The sequence below is a fragment of the Oncorhynchus nerka genome, linkage group LG12 (genome assembly GCF_034236695.1).
Source record: "Oncorhynchus nerka isolate Pitt River linkage group LG12, Oner_Uvic_2.0, whole genome shotgun sequence".
Lineage (NCBI taxonomy): Eukaryota > Metazoa > Chordata > Actinopteri > Salmoniformes > Salmonidae > Oncorhynchus > Oncorhynchus nerka.
Window position 1 is genome coordinate 56,260,665 of NC_088407.1, and position 19,857 is coordinate 56,280,521.

Consider the following 19,857-nt stretch of genomic DNA (forward strand, 5'->3'; position numbering starts at 1 on the left):
AAGGCTGTTACACACATGCACCATCCGGTTTGCTCAATTCAACCTCTGGGTGTTTTACATAGGGGGATGTGTCTGGGGGAAAACGTTTATCAAACATGATGCATTGGCAGGTTAAATAGAAAAGATGGAGTGACTATTCAAAACCATGGAAGAGATTATTTCAAATGAGGTGAGCTTGTGCTTTTGGATGGACTTCAAATAGGCACTTCCACTAATGTTAATTGTGTTTATAATAGTTTGTGAGTGACACTTGGAAATATAGCATGCAGTGAAACCTATATATTTTGATCAGAGCACCATTAGAATCGCATCCACCCCCCCAAAAAAATCTCTGATCTTGAACTCTTTAGGTCAAGATCAGAGATCACTTACACATATTCTGTTATAAACCTGTTATATGTGTGGACGAAATGTATTAGCACATGTATAGGCTCGTGCGTAAAGTGCAATTGCAAAGAATATTGGTATGGGATAGAAATGATATATTTCTATGACGTTTGATTTATAAAAACATTTACTAAGTCTTGTTTATTATTTTCATAAAAACATCATGTTTCAGAATCGTTTAACTCCATCAACGTTGATACATTTCCCCAACATTTGCCAACGCCATTTTGATTAGAAATATTTGTATTTTCTAACCAGGCAAGTAAGTTAAGAACAAATTATTGTTTTCAATAACGGCCTAGGAAGAGTGGGTTAACTGCCGCCTTATTCAAGGGCAGAACGACAGATTAGTGTTTTTTACCTTGTCAGCTCAGGGAATCGATCTTGCATCCTTTCGGTTACTAGTCCAACGCTCTAACCACTAGGCTAAATCCCACCTCGATGTTTTTATATTGTAATGCCTATTATTATGTTATTACAATTGTCTTTAATTACTAATATATTTTCCAGTATGCTTTACAATGCCACCATATGTTAACATGTGTTTTGTTTTTTTGGCATTGAGGGCACAAACTGACCGCCCGTGCGTCACACCTGGGAGCTGAGCTGAAGCCCATGATTTGATCTGCGAGCCATTAGACGCCAGAACGAGCAGACCATGGGCTAATAGAATAGTGTCACATGAAGTTTCGATTACAAGCCAGACCAAGGGACTCACTAACTGGTAAGGCCTTTTTTTTTACACCTCCATCCTTAGCATCAAACATGCTATAGGACCCATGTAATCAATACCTTTGTGGCTTGTAATGCTCCCAGACTATAGGGTATTGACTGAATTCCAGAGCCTAGCATTATCACAGCATGTTCTCTGTGTTTCCTGTGGAAGTTAAAAAAGTATCGTTTATAAGCTTGCAAAATGTCTGTAGTAAAAGTTAACTGTCGTCCCAACCGTAACAAGGTGCAGTGTCACTATCCTCTCTTTCTTGGCCAGTTCACTACAGGTCTTAAAGGGATCGAGACACATGGAAAACATCAGGTTGGGTCACCACAGCAACCTTGGATGGAGGCGAAATAAGAGGAGAGGGCGATCGCTCATTATGGTACAGTTACTGTGAAAATACAGTTAGTGTGATATTGATGCTCACTGCTCTCCAGGTTGTCTGCTAGCAATAGGAAATCAAACATAATGCATACAATGCAAAATGGAATGTTTCTCAATGAAATTAGCATCATTTATTGACTATCTTGATGAAGTGATACGCGACAGAACTACATTAGGTCTATATATCTGTTTTGTTTATCTTCTTGACAGGCTTTTGCTTGGATTCTGTGGAATTATGTTGAAAACTATTTTAGAAATCCATAGGACTGCTCAACAGAAACTCATCCCTCATCTGGAAAGAATAGGAATTACACCTCGTATGCAGTCATCTAGTTTTAACAGATTCCAACATACTGCCACAACTGTGCAGATTATTTGGCTAAGAGGACCACTGGAACACAAACATGTCGTGATGTGTCAGGTATAAATGCATGTTTCAAATATATTTTTCAGAAACTTTTTTGACAAGAACTACAACGTGAAATAGTTTAAGTTTAAATACGAGCTGTATTTGAATGTATTGCGAGTAAATTTGTACTTTGGAGGCACGGTAAAACTGGTAGGCCTATCTGGTATAGAGCTGATTCAGCCGCTTACTAAATCTACAGATCAAATTACAAATCAATGGGTCGACTTTCATCAATTACCAAATTACAAAGTATATTTATTTTCTTTCGAGTTTTGCATTGTGTTTTTATGAAGGCATGTCTGAGAAGATAATCGTTTAAACGTCTGCACTTTGACGCTGAAAATATGAAACATTTCTGTTGCTAACAGGCAATATTATATAATGTCAACAAGCTAATTACACTGTTATCCATAGCTTTTAAAATGAATGAATACTTACTTATTTATTACTATTAGCACCGTTAGATATTTGGTCAAGTAGGTTTACATGCATTTGTTTTTATTCATCTTCCTTTTTTTCAGGAAAATTCAGAAACAATGCAGCATGTATAGTGGGATTATAAGCAATAGGCTACATGGCATTTTAATAACATATGATTTACATTTGATTATTTCTGTAGCCTATAACTAGTTGAACATTTTCGAGTTTGTGCTTTCGTCAATCAAAGGCCAATTACTTATAATATTTTAATTATCTCTGTAGAGAAATGTATATGCAAAACGAATCTTCAACATTGTTGAATATTTGCGTACTAGATAAGCACCAATGATCAATTGAAAAGGATAATTATGACTTTTATAAAGGGACTGGGGAGTAATATTATTTAGGCTGTACGATTGTATCAGTAAAATGTAGTGACAGATACACTACACTACATAGCCTATTACGCAATAGTTTTAACACTTTCAATATTGCATTATGTACACAAAGGCCCTCAAAATTGACTGAAGTCTTTCTAGGTCTATGGAGTCTTTTTTTGTGCATGTTCCTGATGAAAAACGTGCCGAAATACATGTCTGTGAGAAGAATGACCTGCTGGTAAAGTAGGAAGGTCGTGTTCAACTGTGGCGCTGCAAAAGTCACGTGACAAAACCAAACAAACAGTTATGAAGTTCCCTAAATGCCCGTTGTGAATCGATTAACATTTGCATGAATTAAATGTAGTTTTTGTAACGGTTGAAAGATATTATCACTTTCTAACATAGTTGAAATAGAATACATTTTAGATAACGAATCAGCCCAAAACATCTCTTGTCTCTCATGTTTGATTTCCAGGAGTTAGATGTGTCTCAGTTCATTCTGTATGCATCATTTCAATCATTAACGACTGGCATCACGCCAACAAAAATATGAACTGACACCAAAAGGTTATGCTTTTCCATTACTAGTTTGATCGAATAGTTGGTGTTTGTGTTTGTGTTGGTGTTTCTGTATGGGCTATATCCTGGTCTCGAGCGCCTCAAACCAGCACATTCTCCAGTTGCGGTAGCGGCTGGAGAAAGGCCAGCATGCGCGCGGACCTGGGTCCCAACAGGTGTCCACCTCTCGTCTCATGTCACCTCTGTGGTTACAACCCATGACGCAGGAGGCTGGTATGCGCTTACTTTAGTTTTCACACACATCACCACCGCATCACTGGATGTGTTGCAAGGAAGCTGTCGTTTTCGGCAAACTGGCGGTTTCGTCACTGTACATATAGGGCCTATGGGTAGTGTTCTCAATGCCTTATGCATTAAACGCCGTGCACACATCAGGGTTATAAGTATGTTTAGCTGAAGCGGAGACCTTTGTAACCTTAGTTGCGTCTTGTGAACACTGCAGGCTAATTATATTTCACACGTTACTGTAGGTATTCACAATCGTCTTAAATTACATCATATAGCCTTGTATTAGGCTTTAGGTCTTACGGTAGTCCGGTATTTAACTACTTAGGCCTATTCTCGCGGACAGCCCATATTCTGAGCCCATATGCTGCTCAATAGATAAGCCTATGCGTAATAAACGATAATGCATAGTTGTTTTTCCGATCACACCCCTCCACGGTTTACTACTAAAGAAAAACACACCGCGATGCACCAGCAATTTTGAATAAACCCGTCTGATTCCTCTATTTTATTTTATTATTCGATTTTGCATGAAATTTCGATTTTGCAGCTAGCCCACTTACATTTGGTTAAGTTGCCTTTTCGATTATATTTCGTTTAGAAATCTTTCCAACGATTGATCATCGAAATAATATTTGGCCATTAAAAGAAATGAACAATTTCTTGCTATGGTTTTACTGTCAACACATGCCTCATCTCCCCATGAATTGATACATTGTTTTAAAATGTTTATTCATAGTTTTCAATGATAGAGAGATGCAAACAAATTTGGGTGGATATCCGTCGCTTGTTTTAACTTGAATTTGAATACGGTTGAAGATTGCAGGTGCACAGACCCAGTCCTTCAGTATTGATTGATCTTTGTTTCAAGTGACGTTGAGGAATCCTCTCTTCAAGTGTGCATGATCTTATCCTTGAATGAAGGACTTCTTAGATGTTTAGTTTTCATATAGCGGAGGCTAGTTCATTCCTTAATTAAATTACTTTTCTTTCTTCTTTAATTAAATTACTGGCCCTTATTCCCAGTGGAATAGACGAAACATATGCAAATCGACTGTTTAATAATGAATTGCACTTACCCACAACTTAATTCACTATAGCTTATCGGGCATTTTAGGTTAGCAATATTACATATTAGCCTAATACCAATTTCTCCATTGCATTGTGCCTTTTTGAAATTTACATTTTATTTATTTGTATGCGCGCGTGTGTGTGTGTGTGTGTGTGTGGCCTGGAGGCACGTGAGTATTATTTCTGTGTGTGTGTGTGTGTGTGTGTGTGTGTGTGTGTGTGTGTGTGTGGAGGTACGTGAGTAAGTGTGTGTGTGTGTGTGTGTGTTTGTTTGTTTGTTTGTGTGTGTGTGTGTGTGTGTGTGTGTGTGTGTGTGTGTGTGTGTGTGTGTGTGTGTGTGTGTGTGTGTGTGTGTGTGATATTTATGTCAATTATATTTTTCATATAATAGGATGCTCGATTTAAATGAACTATTAATAGCATGATTCACATTTTGAACTTTTCCATATGAATTACTAGCGGAAAAATCGTCCCCATGCATTTGGCCTTCAGACGTTGAAAAGGCAGATGTATACGATATACAGTACTGTCTATTAGTTAAGGTTTCAAATAGCCCTTTTCTACTTGATGGGCCATAGTGTTTTATTGAAGACCTCCGGTTTTGATTTCGTGTTTGTGAGTTTTGTGATCTCATACCTCAGTATGGAAAGTGTTAGACAGGGTCCACAATGAGTGCATCTAGCGCACTAGGATCGACATGGGCCAGAGAATGTAAAACTGGGTGTACTAAAATTCTATTTCAATAAGGCCACAAGTATTCTGTTTGGAATCGGCCCTGAGAGCAAGGTATCCTGTGCATGGATCACATCAATAAAGGATCTCTGTTGCATTTTCGTGCAGTTTAGAGACTCCTCCCATGCCTTTATCTCCTCTTTGGCTTGCATTTGTATGGGACCTATATGAACCTATATGGTTCATGAGTATGACTATATTAATAGATACACATAATAATCATACTCTTTTATTTCTATTAATCCCATCTTTTAAAACATCCATACAAATTAAGCCTGTCTTTATGATTGGGGAAATACCATGTCCTTCCCTTGTCAGGTTTTGAGTAAGCACTGTGATGCACAGTAGGCCCTCATCCTCTCACAGTGTTTGCCAGTACTCCTTTCCCCTTATATCTGATCCAGAGGTGATGTGTAGTTTCCCTTGTGCTGCTAACGCTGGTGGGTGCAGACCTATTAGAGGAGGGTTGGAAGGCAGGGAGCAGCACAGGGATTTTATGGCCCAGAGACCCACTCTAGGCTGCAGTACACGCCTAATGAGAGTGTGCAGTGCCATGTGAGACATGCCAGCTTTTATCCGGTTCAGTAATTGCTTGTGACCTTTTCGAAACACGTCCCGTGTGCAGAGGGGAGTCTAATTGTTACATGGGGAGGGAGCCTTGTCTAGCCGTGTAGGAATATGCATCCCTTTTGATTCTAGGCTGTATGTGCAGCAATCCAAAAACCCACTCAGACAAATACATTAGATTTGTACAGTACTCCTCCATCTCAGAAACCAAGCTTTTATACAGAGAAAAACTCACATATTTTGTCCCCAAATAAATATGCTTCGCAATGTAGCACAGCTGGGCTTGCAAGTGAACTCATTTGGATTTCATTTGTTAAATGTGTATTATCTGTACTGTGGAGTGTAAAAACAAGAATTAATGGCTGTGGACTAAAATGGCTCCACTTCATGATGTTTTTCCTTTACAGGAATTGATGGACATTGTTGGCAGAGATGGCTGGTAAGTGCTGGATATTTGTGCATTTGTGTGTGTGTGTGTTCATGTGTTTGTGAGTGTGTGTCCTATGGCACCAATAAGAGACCAGCTATTTGTCACATGCACTGAATACAACAGGTGTAGACCTTAGAGTGAAATGCTTACTTACAACAATAGCCATCAGTTTTAAGAAAAATAACTGTTAAGAAAGTATTTACAAACAAACTGAAGTAAAACAACAACAAAAAACATAACACATTTAAATAAAACGTAAAAATAACTAATAATTAAAGATAAACAATAAAAGAACAGTAGTGAGCCTATATACAGGTGTCAATGTGTGGGGAGCACAGGTTAGTTGAGGTAATGCTTCATTGTTTATATTCTATATTGTTGGCTGCACTTGAAATCCATAACATGCTACATTGTTTATATTCTATAGTGTTGGCTGCACTTGAAATCCATGACAGTGTTGCTAAATATTGGGGACAAATCTGGCTTTCATTAAGCATGGAAATATATCAAGGAAAATATCAAATAGGTCCTTTTTAAATTTATTGTGCTGTGATCCAATAAAATGTCGTCAGAAAATATGAATAGGGTGATTGTTAACATTCCCAGTTTGATCTCTGTCTATTTAGACTTGTTGCCCCCCACCCCACCCCACCCCCTCCCACCACCCTACACACTACTCTCACGTACCCATCAGCGAAGCATATCTGGTAAACACAACCATAAAGCAGCTATTTTCATTACTCACAGATAGTTGAGTCCCACGATGCATTCACTGCTTTAATAGATGAAGGCTTACTGTAATACACGCAAGGAGAGGCATATCTGGAGGGAATGGAACAGTGTCCCCTACAAAGATAAAAACACAGTAATCAGTGACCACAAATTCAATTTGTCCATATGGAAATATTATCTTAGAGGATCATAATGAGACACGCCTGTGTGTAACATCTGACGTAGGGGTTAACCAAGACAAAGATACATCATCCTCTCTCAAACCTCATCTAGCATGAAACTAATTAGCAATAACGGAATGCAAAAAGTGCAAAGACGTGTAAGGGATCACACAGATACAGTCTGTATGAATGCAATGGCTGAGGGATGATGGTCAGATTGTTGAATCAGGTAGTGTGTGTGTTTTTTAAACTAGTAATGCGAATGAAGATAATCATAATGTTTGCCCTTTTTGTGTTTATTAGTGATTTAGTGATTATTAGATTACTACCTGGACAGAATGCATTCGAATACTACCTCTACTAGAACTGCCTCTACATATGAGATAGACAAGACGAGACCAGAGCATGGGCTATCAAAAGATGATGAAGGCCTCTGAAATTATAAACTGACATAGTTTCATGGGTTTGTGTTGCAAAAGTTCAGGAATTCCTTAGAAACACTCCATATGAAGTGATCACATACTCATGTATTCCTTTAATACTATTTAGGCTTTGTGTGATTCTGTGACTAAATCTATTCTGTATTCTTGATTAAGTCTTCTAATAAGCTTCATTTGGCTACATCAGTGTATCGTTTATAAGGCATGTTTCCCAGATATGAATCCTAATTGGATCAATGCAATTGTTTTAATTGGCTTGGTAATGTTTGCATATGACGTCGGAGAGCCTTCTTCGGTATTTGTGTTGTAATGTTTCTACTACAGGTTTTATAATCTGTGACGCCGTTGGCATTCCATTGTTGGTTTTTGGCAGTGTGGCATGGCCGGGTTTGAGTGGTGTTCTCTCGGTCTGCTATCAATTTACTGGAACACTTACAACTCCAAAGAAGGCTACTGACTCATGTTTGGTCTACTTGGATATCTTCCCATGATATGGAACAATTCTGGATTACATACTGTAGATGTATTATTTGCATTGACTTCTTTTCTTTTTACTTTATAAATATGTGACACCTTATAGTATACTATAGACTGTTCTCTATGCTACAGCATGGCAAGTGTGTGTTATCTATCTATCTATCCTGTTGCTGAGACACTTTATCCCTACCAATTTGTACATACAGTGCATTCAGAAAGTATTCAAACCACTTGACCTTTTCGACATTTTGTTACGTTATAGCCTTACATGCTGACCAGACGGGACACGTCGCATGCGCGAGCGTCGCAAAATAAATGTAGAATTATTGCACCCACACTGCTCACGCGCGTCAACTAGCGTCTGCGATGCCAAGGGCTAAAATAGAACTCCTTTCTATTTCTGACGCAGATCGCGCTGAAAGTCCTGCCTCTCCCATCTCCTCATTGGTTTATAGAAGCAGCTACCCACGTGCCATCTCCTCATTGGTTATACCCACGTGGGTGATTGAAAGACGAACTGTTTTGCCGGTCATTGTGGTAATACTGAGAAAGTTTAGATGCCAATCACCATATAAGTTCAAAGATGAAAAAGCCTGGAAGGAGGAGAGATGACTAGAAACGATTCGGTCGGCAGTTTCATGTGTGGATTAATTGGCGGAGTAGAGGAGCTTGTGCATTTCAGGTAAAATAACAACTCAATGTTTATATCCCAGGACAAATTAGCTAGCAACAGCAAGCTAGCTAAATAGGACAAATTAGCTAGCAAGTGCAAGCTACAGTAACTAGCTAAATTGCCATACATGTTTAATGCTTTTCGACCTGTCCCCAAATTAATGTCATTGGTTCAGAGTTTGTTTCGATATTTTAACCTGGTGACGTTTGGCGTTTGGTGTAGGGGGACAAAATAAATGTATGCACGATGGCGCATGCACGCAGCCAGTTTGGGTTCCGTGTTACTCTAAAATGGATTAAATTGTTTTTTCTCATCATCAATATACACAACATACCCCGTAAAGACAAAGCAAAAACAGGTTTTTAGAAATATCACTTTTACATACAGTACATTTACATTTACATTTAAGTCATTTAGCAGACGCTCTTATCCAGAGCGACACCAGTCAAAAGTTTGGACACACTTCCTCATTCAAGTTTTTCTTTATTTTTTACATTGTAGATAAATAGTGAAGACATCAAAACTATGACATAACACATATGGAATCATGTAGTAACCCAAAAAGTGTTAAACAAATTAGATTCTTCAAAGTAGCAACCCTTTGCCTTGATGACAGCTTTGCACACTCTTGGCATTCTCTCAACCAGCTTCATGAGGTCATCACATGGAATGCATTTCAATTAACAGGTGTGCCTTGTTAGAAAAATATTTGTGTAATTTCTTTCCATCTTAATGCGTTTCAGCCAATTAGTTGTGTTGTGACAAGGTAGGGGTGGCATACAGAAGATAGCCCTATTTGGTAAAAGACCAAGTACATATTATAGTAAGAACAGCTCAAATAAGCAAAGAGAAATGACAGTCCATCATTACTTTAGGACATGAAGGTCAGTCAATCTGGAAAATCATGTAGAAAACAATAAAATAAAGAAAACCCTGAAATGAGTAGGTGTGTCCGAACTTTTGAATGTTACTGTAAATATTCAGACCTTTACTCAGTACTAAGTTGAAGCAACTTTGGCAGTGATTACAGCCTCAAATCTTCTTGGGTATGACGCTACAAGCTTGGCACACCTGTATTTGATGAGTTTCTCCCATTCTTCTCTGCAGATTCTCTCAAGCTCTATCAGGTTGGATGGGGAGTGTCGCTGCGCATCTATTTTCAGGTCTCTCCAGAGATGTTTGATCGAGTTCAAGCCCAGGCTGGGGCTGGGCCACTCAAGAATATTCAAAGACTTGCCCCGAAGCTACTGTGTGCTTAGGGTCATTGTCCTGTTGGAAGGTGAACTTTCACCCCAATCTGAGGTCCTGAGCGATCTGGAGCAGTTTTTCATCAAGTTTCTCTCTGTACTTGGCTCCGTTCATCTGCCACCACCATGCTTCACCGTAGGGATGGTGCCAGATTTCCTCCAGATGTGACGCTTGGCATTCAGGCCAAAGAGTTCAACCTTGGTTTCATTAGACCAGAGAATCTTGTAGAGTCTGGCCAATCTACCACAATGGCCTGATTGGTGGAGTGCTGCAGAGATGGTTGTCCTTCTGGAAGGTTCTCCCATCTCCACAGAGGAACTCTGGAGCTCTGTCAGAGTGACCATCGGGTTCTTGGTCACCTCCCTGATCAAGGCCCTTCTCCCCCTATTGCTCAGTTTGGCCGGACGGCCAGCTCTAGGAAGAGTCTTGGTGGTACCAAACTTCTTCCATTTAAGAATGATGGAGGCCATTCTGTTCTTGAGGACCTTCAATGTTGCAGACATTTTTTGGTACCCTTCCCCAGATCTGTGCCTCGACACCATCCTGTCTCGGAGCTCTACAGAGAATTCCTTCGACCTCATGGCTTGGTTTTTGCTCTGACATGCACTGTCAGCTGTGCGACCTTATATAGACAGGTGAGTACCTTTCCAAATCATGTCCAATCAAAAGATTTTACCACAGGTGGACTCCAATCAAGTTGTAGAATCATCTGAAGGATGATCAAGAGAAACAGGATGCACCTGAGCTCAATTTCGAGTCTCATAGCAAAGGGTCTGAATACTCATGTAATGAAACTTATTTCCATTTTCTATTTTTAATATATTTGCAAACATTTCTACAAACCTGTTTTCGCTCGTCAGTATGGGGCATTGTGTGATTGATGAGGAAAAAAATACATATTTAATCAATTTAAGAATAAGGCTGTAACGTAACAAAACGTGTAAAAGGGAAGGGGTCTGATAACTTTCCGAATGCACTGTATCTAAGTAATTTACCTCGTACCCCTGCACATTGACTCTGTACTTGTAAGTACCCCGTGTATATAGCCAGGTTATCATTACTCATTATGTACTTTTTTTCCTCTGCATTGTGGGTAAGTTTCTCTACACCTTTTCTACATCTTTTCATTATGAAGCATTTGACAATAAAATGTGATTTGTAGTATTGAAAAATTTGATAAGGACAAATATTATTGACCCCAGAGTTGTATAGTAACAACATTTTATTTTGAATTCATTGCACTTTTCCTCTGATGTTTTCATGTCAAGTATTTCTAGTATAATTTTACACAGCACAGGCTTGAAGGGACAGAAGCTTTGAAGTCATGCCCACCTATTTTATAACCTGCAACAACCATGGGTTGTGCTTTTTGAGAGCAACTCAGAGCATGGAGAATCCCCATTGAGCTGTACCCCTCAGATATATAAGTTCAGAATATGTGTATATGTAGTGTTACTTTTTCACCTCTGTTAGGGTTAGTGTGTGCTGTCCTTGTTCATACAAGAATGCTGTGGCCGGGCCAGCCCAGAAAAGTGTGCTCTGGGACATTCAAGGCCTGCTATCGAGAGGCAGTGTGATATCATTTTCCGGCAAACCAGAAATCAAGGCCTTGGACAGACCTTTTCTATGTCAGGGATAGGGGTAGTGTATGTTTTCTGACAGTTGCTCCTTTCAAGATTAATGGGTTTATGAGAACCGTGTGTCTTCCTCCAAAAGCCAAGCTCAAAATCTGTCAGTGTTACCAGCAGCATAATAGTGAAGTCCTGACATTGGAATCCAAAAGACAGAGTGAGTTTTGATGTCACAACAGAGCAGAATATTGTCTCTATACTGTGTGTGTGCTCATGTGTGTATGTGTTTTAAAGACTTATGTTTGGTATAGCCATCTTGATTTTGTTATATTAGGGACGGAAAAAGCGAACCACTTTTGTTCCATGTGTTGACCTTCGTCTGTAACAACTTTAACAATAGGATTGATATCTGTAGGGATGGTAAAAATATAGATTTTTAGCAATGTAGGTTCAGCATCTTTGAGTTGTTATATCATGCACTCCAAAATGAAAACAGTTGCATAAAACTTCAGGTTTGGTTTAAGTTTCTGTAGGTGACTTTATCATTCTTGTTTACTCTGGAGATGAAGAGGAGAAGAGTAGTTACAGTAAATGACATCTGACCAAATAATTGATGTATGATTCATTTTTGAATATTGTTATCATGTACTTATACCACTGAATGCAACAGCATTTCACTTATCTGTAATTAGTTTCACATCATTGGATTTTATTTCTTTTAAAGTAGAAAGCAGAAAAACACATGCCCTTTTGATCTGGTGATCATGGACACAAGAGTGGTCTGAACCCCGGAGAGTCACCGTTAAATTGGTGGCTCAAGATGAGGACTAATCATCTCCCGTACAGGCTTTAGGGCTGGATTCAATCCGTATCGCCCAATATCACGGAAGATACACATTATAGCTCGATTGAAATTTAAAGGCAATGTTCCCACGTTTGTGGAGACTGTGTTCACATTAAATGCTGCATATGTCGGCTCAATCGTAAATTACCTTTACATTTTCACGCAGATCGTTCACGATACTTCAGCGATACAGATTGAATCCAGCACTTAGTTGCTGTGGGTGGATGTGAAATCTAGGGTGATCAGGAGGCAAGGCAATGGCATCCAGGCAGCCTTGTTGTATCTGTGTGGACCTCAGTGAACCACTGCCAGACACCCATAAATACGTTCCCTTATTTCTAACATGGCGTGGATGCCAGTTGGGGCTAGAAGTGGGTTTGTTTTGGGTGTTCTCAATGTATTCCCGCCAGCGCCTCACTTCCACGTTTCTCATAAGAGAGCCACTGACTTCCTGAAATGCATATGTATTCATACTGGTAGTCGTCTGTCATTTCAGTGATTTGTTGAAAGCTGCATAAGTTAAGTCCAGTGTCTGTACAAAGGAGACCTGTTTGTCCAGACACACATGGATTAATCAACTAGACATCCCACATTCACAAAGTGTAGTGTCACATAAATGCAGAATCAACATGAATTTGAACCTCAACTATGTTCAGTAATCCTAGCCCTGGGTATTCAAATCAGTATTGAATGTGGAACCAGCTGAATCTTACTTACAGTCAGTTTAGAGTATTTAGAACTGACTACTCATTAAAAAAATTCTTTTGCATTCTAGAAAATAACTCTTGAATAACACTTACTTTAACACTTAAACTTAAGTAACACTTGAACAATTGCAGAATCCAAATGAGATTTCATTTCATAGTATTTGAAATACAGTGCACACATGATTTAATAAGTCTTCTTTTAAACCTTCCAAAATGGGGGACCGTAGCTCACTCATACAAGTGGTGAAATGCCTGACATGTTTGCATAGAATAGGGACAGGCAGGACTGCATCCAAGCCTGGACTTGCTGGCCAAGACAAAACACAAACATACACACACACACACACACACACCCAAACACACAAGTAGATGGAGGAAATCACTACTTTAGAATTACAGATAGAGGATCTTATTTTGACACGTATTATCACATCAAAATAATCCTGCAGCAACAGGATATGAACGTTTAGTCCATAATGTTGCTTGATTGGTGGTTAGGATGTAAACTGGTCCAATTTAGGCTCCATGGAATGTGCAATACCAATATAAACATGTGTTAGTGCAGGTGTCACGTCCTGACCTTAGTTCCTTTTTTATGTCTCTATTTTAGTTTGGTCAGGGCATGAGTTGGGGTGGGCATTCTATGTTTTGTGTTCTATGTTTTCTATCTCTATGTGTTTGGCCTGGTATGGTTCCCAATCAGAGGCAGCTGGCAATCGTTGTCTCTGATTGAGAACCATACTTAGGTAGCCTGTTATCCCATTTTTTAGTTGTGGTTGATTGTTTTCTGTTTTGTATGAGTACCTGACAGAACTGTTGCGTTTTGTTCTACTTTTGTTTCAGTGTTCCGGTTATAATAAACAACATGGACACTTACCACGCTGCGCATTGGTCTGATATTTCCTACTCCTCCTCAGAAGAGGAGGAGAATCGTTACAGAATCACCCACCACCAAAAAAGGACCAAACAGTGTGATAACCTGGAGCAGAGGGTTCTGGACTCCTGGACTTGGGAGGAGATACTGGAAGGCAAGGGACCCTGGGCACAGGCTGGGGAATATCGCCGCCCCAAGGAAGAGCTGGAGGCAGCGAAAGCTAAGCGGCAGCGAATTGAGGTAAGGCAGCGCAACAGGCACGAGAGGCAGACCCCCCCCAAAAAAATATTTGGGGGCACACGGGGAGTGTGGCAGAATCAGGTTGGAGACCTTAGCCAACTCCCCGTGCTTACCGTGACGGGCGTCGTACTGGTCAGGCACCGTGTTATGCGGTCAAGCGCACAGTGTCTTCAGTGCGTGTTCTTAGCCCGGTGCGCTACATCCCAGCCCCCCGTAAGTGCCATGCAAGAGTGGGTATCCAGCCAGGGCGTATTGTGCCGGCCCAGCGTGTTTGGTCTCCGGTACGCCGTTTCGGCCCAGGGTATCCTGCGCCGGCGCTGCGTGCTGTGTCTCCGGGTGGCTGGGAGGGTGCAGTGAGTCCTATGCCTGTTCTCCGCCCGTGCCGGGCGAATGTTGGTATTGAGCCTAAGGGAGAGGTGCGAGTGGTATGCACCAGATCTCCAGTGCTCACCCACAGCCCGGTTCAACCTGTGCCTGCACTCTGGAGGGTCCGGGCTAAAGTGGTCATCCAGCCTGGAGGAGTGGTGCCAAGGCTGCGCACCAGAGCTCCAGTGCTCCCCCACAGCCCGGTCCATACGGTGCCTCCTCCACGCACCAGGCCTCCTGTAGGTCTCCCCCTCCAGGTTCTCCCGTCTGTCTGGAGCTGCCAGAGCCGCCGGTCTATTCGGGGCCCACTGCAAGGGTCCCCAGTCCGAGGTCGGCGGCGAGGGTTGCCGCTCCAAAGGCGCCACTTAAGTGGGCCAAGACGATGGTGGAGTGAGGTCCACGTCCCGCGCCAAAGCCGCCACCGCAGACAGATGCCCACCCAGACCCTCCCCTATGGGTTTAGGTTTTGCGGCCGGAGTCCGCACCTTTGGGGGGTACTGTCACGCCCTGACCTTAGTTCCTTTTTTATGTCTCTATTTTAGTTTGGTCAGGGCATGAGTTGGGATGGGCATTCTATGTTTTGTGTTCTATGTTTTCTATCTCTATGTGTTTGGCCTGGTATGGTTCCCAATCAGAGACAGCTGGCAATCGTTGTCTCTGATTGAGAACCATACTTAGGTAGCCTGTTTTCCCATTTTTGAGTCGTGGGTGATTGTTATCTGTTTTGTATGAGTACCTGACAGAACTGTTGCGTTTTGTTCTACTTTTGTTTCAGTGTTCCGGTTATAATAAACAACATGGACACTTACCACGCTGCGCATTGGTCCGATATTTCCTACTCCTCTTCAGAAGAGGAGGAGAATCGTTACAGCAGGTTTTCAGTGAATATTTGTAAATCCCAAAGCTCATCTGCATTCCCTGCAGCTCAGGGACATTCAGTGACAACAGAGTGATCAAATTAAGATAATCTGTATGTGCTATAATTGAGTTGGGCCCTGCATTGAGTTAGCCCCAGCACAGTGCAATATGATTAGAAATCCCCTTCTAAACATACAGCCACACACCCCCACTTTACCCCATCAGCAATGAGAGGCTGTTCAGTTTACCTCATTGTGAAATGTCCAAAAGCAGAGCATATACAGTATGTCCTAATAGATGGACAGGGCAATAAGAGAATACCGGTGGGACATTTTTGAATGTTTGAAATGAGAAACAAACGAACTGCCATGATGCCTCTGTTGGCTGTATCAGTGAATGCTATGGGATAGAACAGATACGACAGGGGAGGAGGTGAGCTGTAGCTGAAAGCACACGACAACCTGTATAACAAGAAGTTCTCTAGGTTTGCACACCTTCCCCCAAACACATCTTAACCTTCAACTGCTGTACCAGGAGCCTGTTGTGCTTGTTGTTCCTGAAAAGTCTTTATATGCCTGGACACTGGACAAGGCTGAGAGTTCTGTGTGATTCAGTTACAAAACCTATGGGTGGTGCTCTGTATTCCCACTTACTGACCATGGGGTGCAGCGGACAATATGCATTCTTTGACAAAATAGTCTACATTAAAGAGAATCATTTGAATCTGTTTCATTTTGTGCTGTGTAATGAAATGGGTAATGATCAGAATATGCAGCACCTCAGAAAGTATTCATACCCCTTGACTTATTACACAATTTGTTGTGTTACAGCCTGAATTCAAAATGGATTAAATAAAAACAATTCTCACCCATCTACACACAATACCCCATATTGACAAAGTGAAAACATGTTTTTAGACATTTTAGCAAATGTATTGAAAATGAAACACCGAAATATCTAATTTACATAAAAATTCACATCCCTGAGTCAACACATGTTAAAATCACCTTTGCCAGCAATTACAGCTGTGAGTCTTTCTGGGTGAGTCTCTAAGAGATTTGCACACATGGATTGTACAATATTTGCACATTATTCTTTTAACAATTCTTCAAGCTCTGTCAAGTTGGTTGTTGATCATTGCTAGACAGCCATTTTCATGTCTTGCCATAGATTTTCAAGCTGATTTAAGTCAAAACTGTAACTAGGCCACATTCAATGTAATCTTGGTAAGCAACTCCAGTGTATATTTGTCTTGTGTTTCAGGTTACTGTCCTGCTGAATGGTGAATTTGTCTCCCAGTGTCTGTTGGAAAGCAGACTGAACCAGGTTTTCCTCTAGGATTTTGCCTGTGCTTAGCTCTATTCCGTTTCTTTTTATCCTAAAACAAATCCATAGTCCTTGTCAATGACAAGCATACCCATAACATATTGCAGCCACCACCATGCTTGAATAAATGATGAGTGATAATGAGAGTAACACAAAAATCTAAATTGGATCCAGTTCAGGCTGTATCACAACAAAATGTGTGAACACTTTCTGAAGGCACTGTACATAAAGGTGACTGGGGTTTTTAGCAGAGGAATGTCCTAGTCATGTCCCCGTTGAGTTTTCCATGCGCCATCCTGAAAGACAATAAGACATTGACTGACAGAGAGGAACAGTTTATGATGACACTGCCATGGGAATGTTATATGTCAATTATTACTCCATTCATGTTCATTTTAGAATGATTTTGTGGCAGGTTTGGGGTGTAGAGGCCTCAGATATTTAGTTGAACCACTTTTGCATAGAAAACAACATCAGAGATTGCTAAATGTCAATATGCAATGTTGATGAAACCATCTTTTCCACATATAAAGCCAGTGTCTTAATAGTGATAGTGGTAATTACAGGGTTGGTCAAAGGTGTCTCTTTGCGCATACAAGCATGTGAGCGAGCTCACAGTGCTATGAAAAGTCAAGGAGAGATTACGTTAATCTGGTATAATTAGATGAGGTTCACACCTTTAGCAGAAGTTTGCAACAAAGGGAAATTATCCTTCCCCCCCACCTCAATAATGCTACCCTGTCATTATCTCACAGACAGTTTGTTTAGAGGGATCAATTAAGGATCATTTTATGCCGTTCAGCTATATGGCAAACACCTTTGCGTTGGACTTACTTTCTTCCTATCAAGGCAGTGCTGCCAAAAGAAACGTGAAGGGTTGGAAACTTGATGTCAACAATGCTGTTGCTAAATCAAAGCGTCCCTCTCGGAATCATTGTGCAATTACCTCGAAGGAGAGGCTTTCGTGGAAGATTCAAAGTGTCTCCATATGCTGCAGAGCATAACCTTACACTACATCTCAAAAACATCCAGAGAAATGGAAGTCTGAGTGTCTCTCCTTGAAGAGGAACCGGTCCCAGACCTTCTGCCCAACAGGGAGAGAAAATTACTACACCAAATCGAGAGAAGGAGAATCTTTCCTTGGCAGTAGATGTAGGGACACGGTTCCAGAGCTACCCTCACTCGATGAAACAGCAAGGACTTCTGAATGAAGTACGGCACCGAGTCATCATCACACAAGACTGGGTGCTAAGAGCAACTTGAGGGCTGAAGAGGAAAGCTGTTCTCTTTGTTGCAATCATGAAGAAGATAAAGCTGAAAATTGTTAGGGTGGTGATGAAGATGATTGCATCCTTTCATTTGACTATTTTGAAACACAGTACTTGGATTCAGTGGGGTGTATTTTGAACTTGCCAGCAGTGACATCACTGTGTAAACATAACCTCTAAGTGTTGCATATGAAGATGTGCATCGTCAAACCCGACCACTTGAGAAGAGATACCCTCCCGAGGAGGATGACTTGAGGTCTCTTGTGCTCTGAGAAATTGTCAGTATGGAAATGATGGATTTGCCTGATAGTGGTAAGAGCCAGGTTAAGCTGTGCTCCGTCAGCGGCATTGCTTTAATATCAATAACACGGAAGAATGCCTGGTTTCAGAGAGGAACATTCGGGGAGCCCCGCCAAGGAGGCTTGAATGGATTCCAGACCCAAATAGACCACCAATTCCCCATGGAGACGGGCCCACAACCTCAGAGCCAAGCAGAGACTAGCAGGCCTCCTGTGCTGTGCTATTCTGTTCTGTGTATCCTGTTGCTCTCCCACCATGTAGCCAGGCCCTTGCCCAACATAGAGTTTACATCTCCAGATCAAAGTGATAATGGGCCTTGATTAACAATCTAAACAAATCGAGGTCTCATTGCCATTGAGTTTCCAGAGAAGTCAGGATGGGAGACCAGATTGTGGCCCTTCCTCTTTCTACTGGGATTGGGATGCATGTATAGTGAAAATGATTGACAGTGCCTATAGGCTACCGTTCAATGATTTAGATCTCTATCAGCATATCAAAATATTGGCATGAGAATTCAATTAGAAAACTCAATAATATCCATGTTAAATAATAAAAAAGGAATGACCGGAATACAATAAAAAAATATATATATCATTTTTAGTTTTAAAATGTGATTATTTTTGTACAATTAGCTCATTATTCTTGGGTTTTGTGTGTTGGCTGCTTGAGTTGTATTTCAGTTGTAGGCTATTCCTCAGTGGTACTGTATGACTCTTCAGAACTGGAGGAACAGGTTGAAAGTGATACACTTTCTTTAGAAGAAGCCAGCCTAAATCAAGCGTGACATTATTAGCATTCTAGAGTTTAAATGTTTGAGTTAAATGTAGAAATGGATTTGTCACTGTCTCCTTGTCTTCCGATGATTAATTCTATCAGTAGATGTTTTCCCCCCTCGTTTTTTTTCTGAACTTAAGCCAAAGCAAGCACAAGCAAATCCTGGAGGACACATTTGACTGGCTGGTTTAAACAGTTTTCTTTTTTTCTGCTCGCGCACAGCAAAGAAATAAGAAGTAATTTTTTAAAGATGTCTTGAAGAATTTTTTTTTTTTTTTAACAATGTAGAAATGTGTAAAACATTAAAAAAAAAATTGGATTGCCATTTCAAATGGGCCAACTTCATTCAGGTTTTGTTCATGGATGTGGTGCTTTGAAACTACTCTGTGGTAGAACTTTACAGAGGTGCAACATCATTAAACCCAGTGGCTTAAAGCCTTTACTGGGCCCAGGACAGCGAAGGTGGGATGAGCGGCGATAGCCCAATCCCTTTGAAGTGTGCCTTTAAGTCTCGTCTCTGCACCTTTGCAAACATACAGACATCCCCCATCCCCCTTCACTGCACTCTGGGTCATATTGAGTTCTCAGGGAGAATGTAGATAGCTGAGATGCTGTCGATAAGGCAGTGCGAAGTGATGACACGATTGCAGAATCAGGCCCTCTAACGAGGCGCAGGCCACGGGTGAATAGGAACGC

The 19,857-nt window shown here is 40.9% G+C and overlaps 1 protein-coding gene across 4 annotated transcripts; it reads left to right on the forward strand.

Moving 5' to 3' along the window:
• Positions 1-33: 33 nt before the first annotated feature.
• LOC115138403 (uncharacterized) lies at positions 34-18,798 on the forward strand. 4 transcript variants are annotated; one of them, XR_010465384.1, is made up of 6 exons: positions 34-169; positions 953-1,111; positions 1,379-1,487; positions 1,700-1,910; positions 6,280-6,311; positions 9,893-18,798. XR_010465384.1 is itself a non-coding variant. In XM_065025663.1 (6 exons), the coding sequence occupies exons 4-6, from the start codon at positions 1,725-1,727 to the stop codon at positions 14,624-14,626; spliced, it is 846 nt and encodes a 281-aa protein (XP_064881735.1). In that variant the 5' UTR covers positions 34-169; positions 953-1,111; positions 1,379-1,487; positions 1,700-1,724; the 3' UTR covers positions 14,627-18,798. The 4 variants fall into 4 exon arrangements, 2 of the variants coding, with proteins under 2 accessions (XP_064881735.1, XP_064881736.1); XM_065025663.1 differs by having other exon boundaries at positions 13,999-18,798; XR_010465385.1 differs by lacking the exon at positions 1,700-1,910.
• Positions 18,799-19,857: the final 1,059 nt, after the last annotated feature.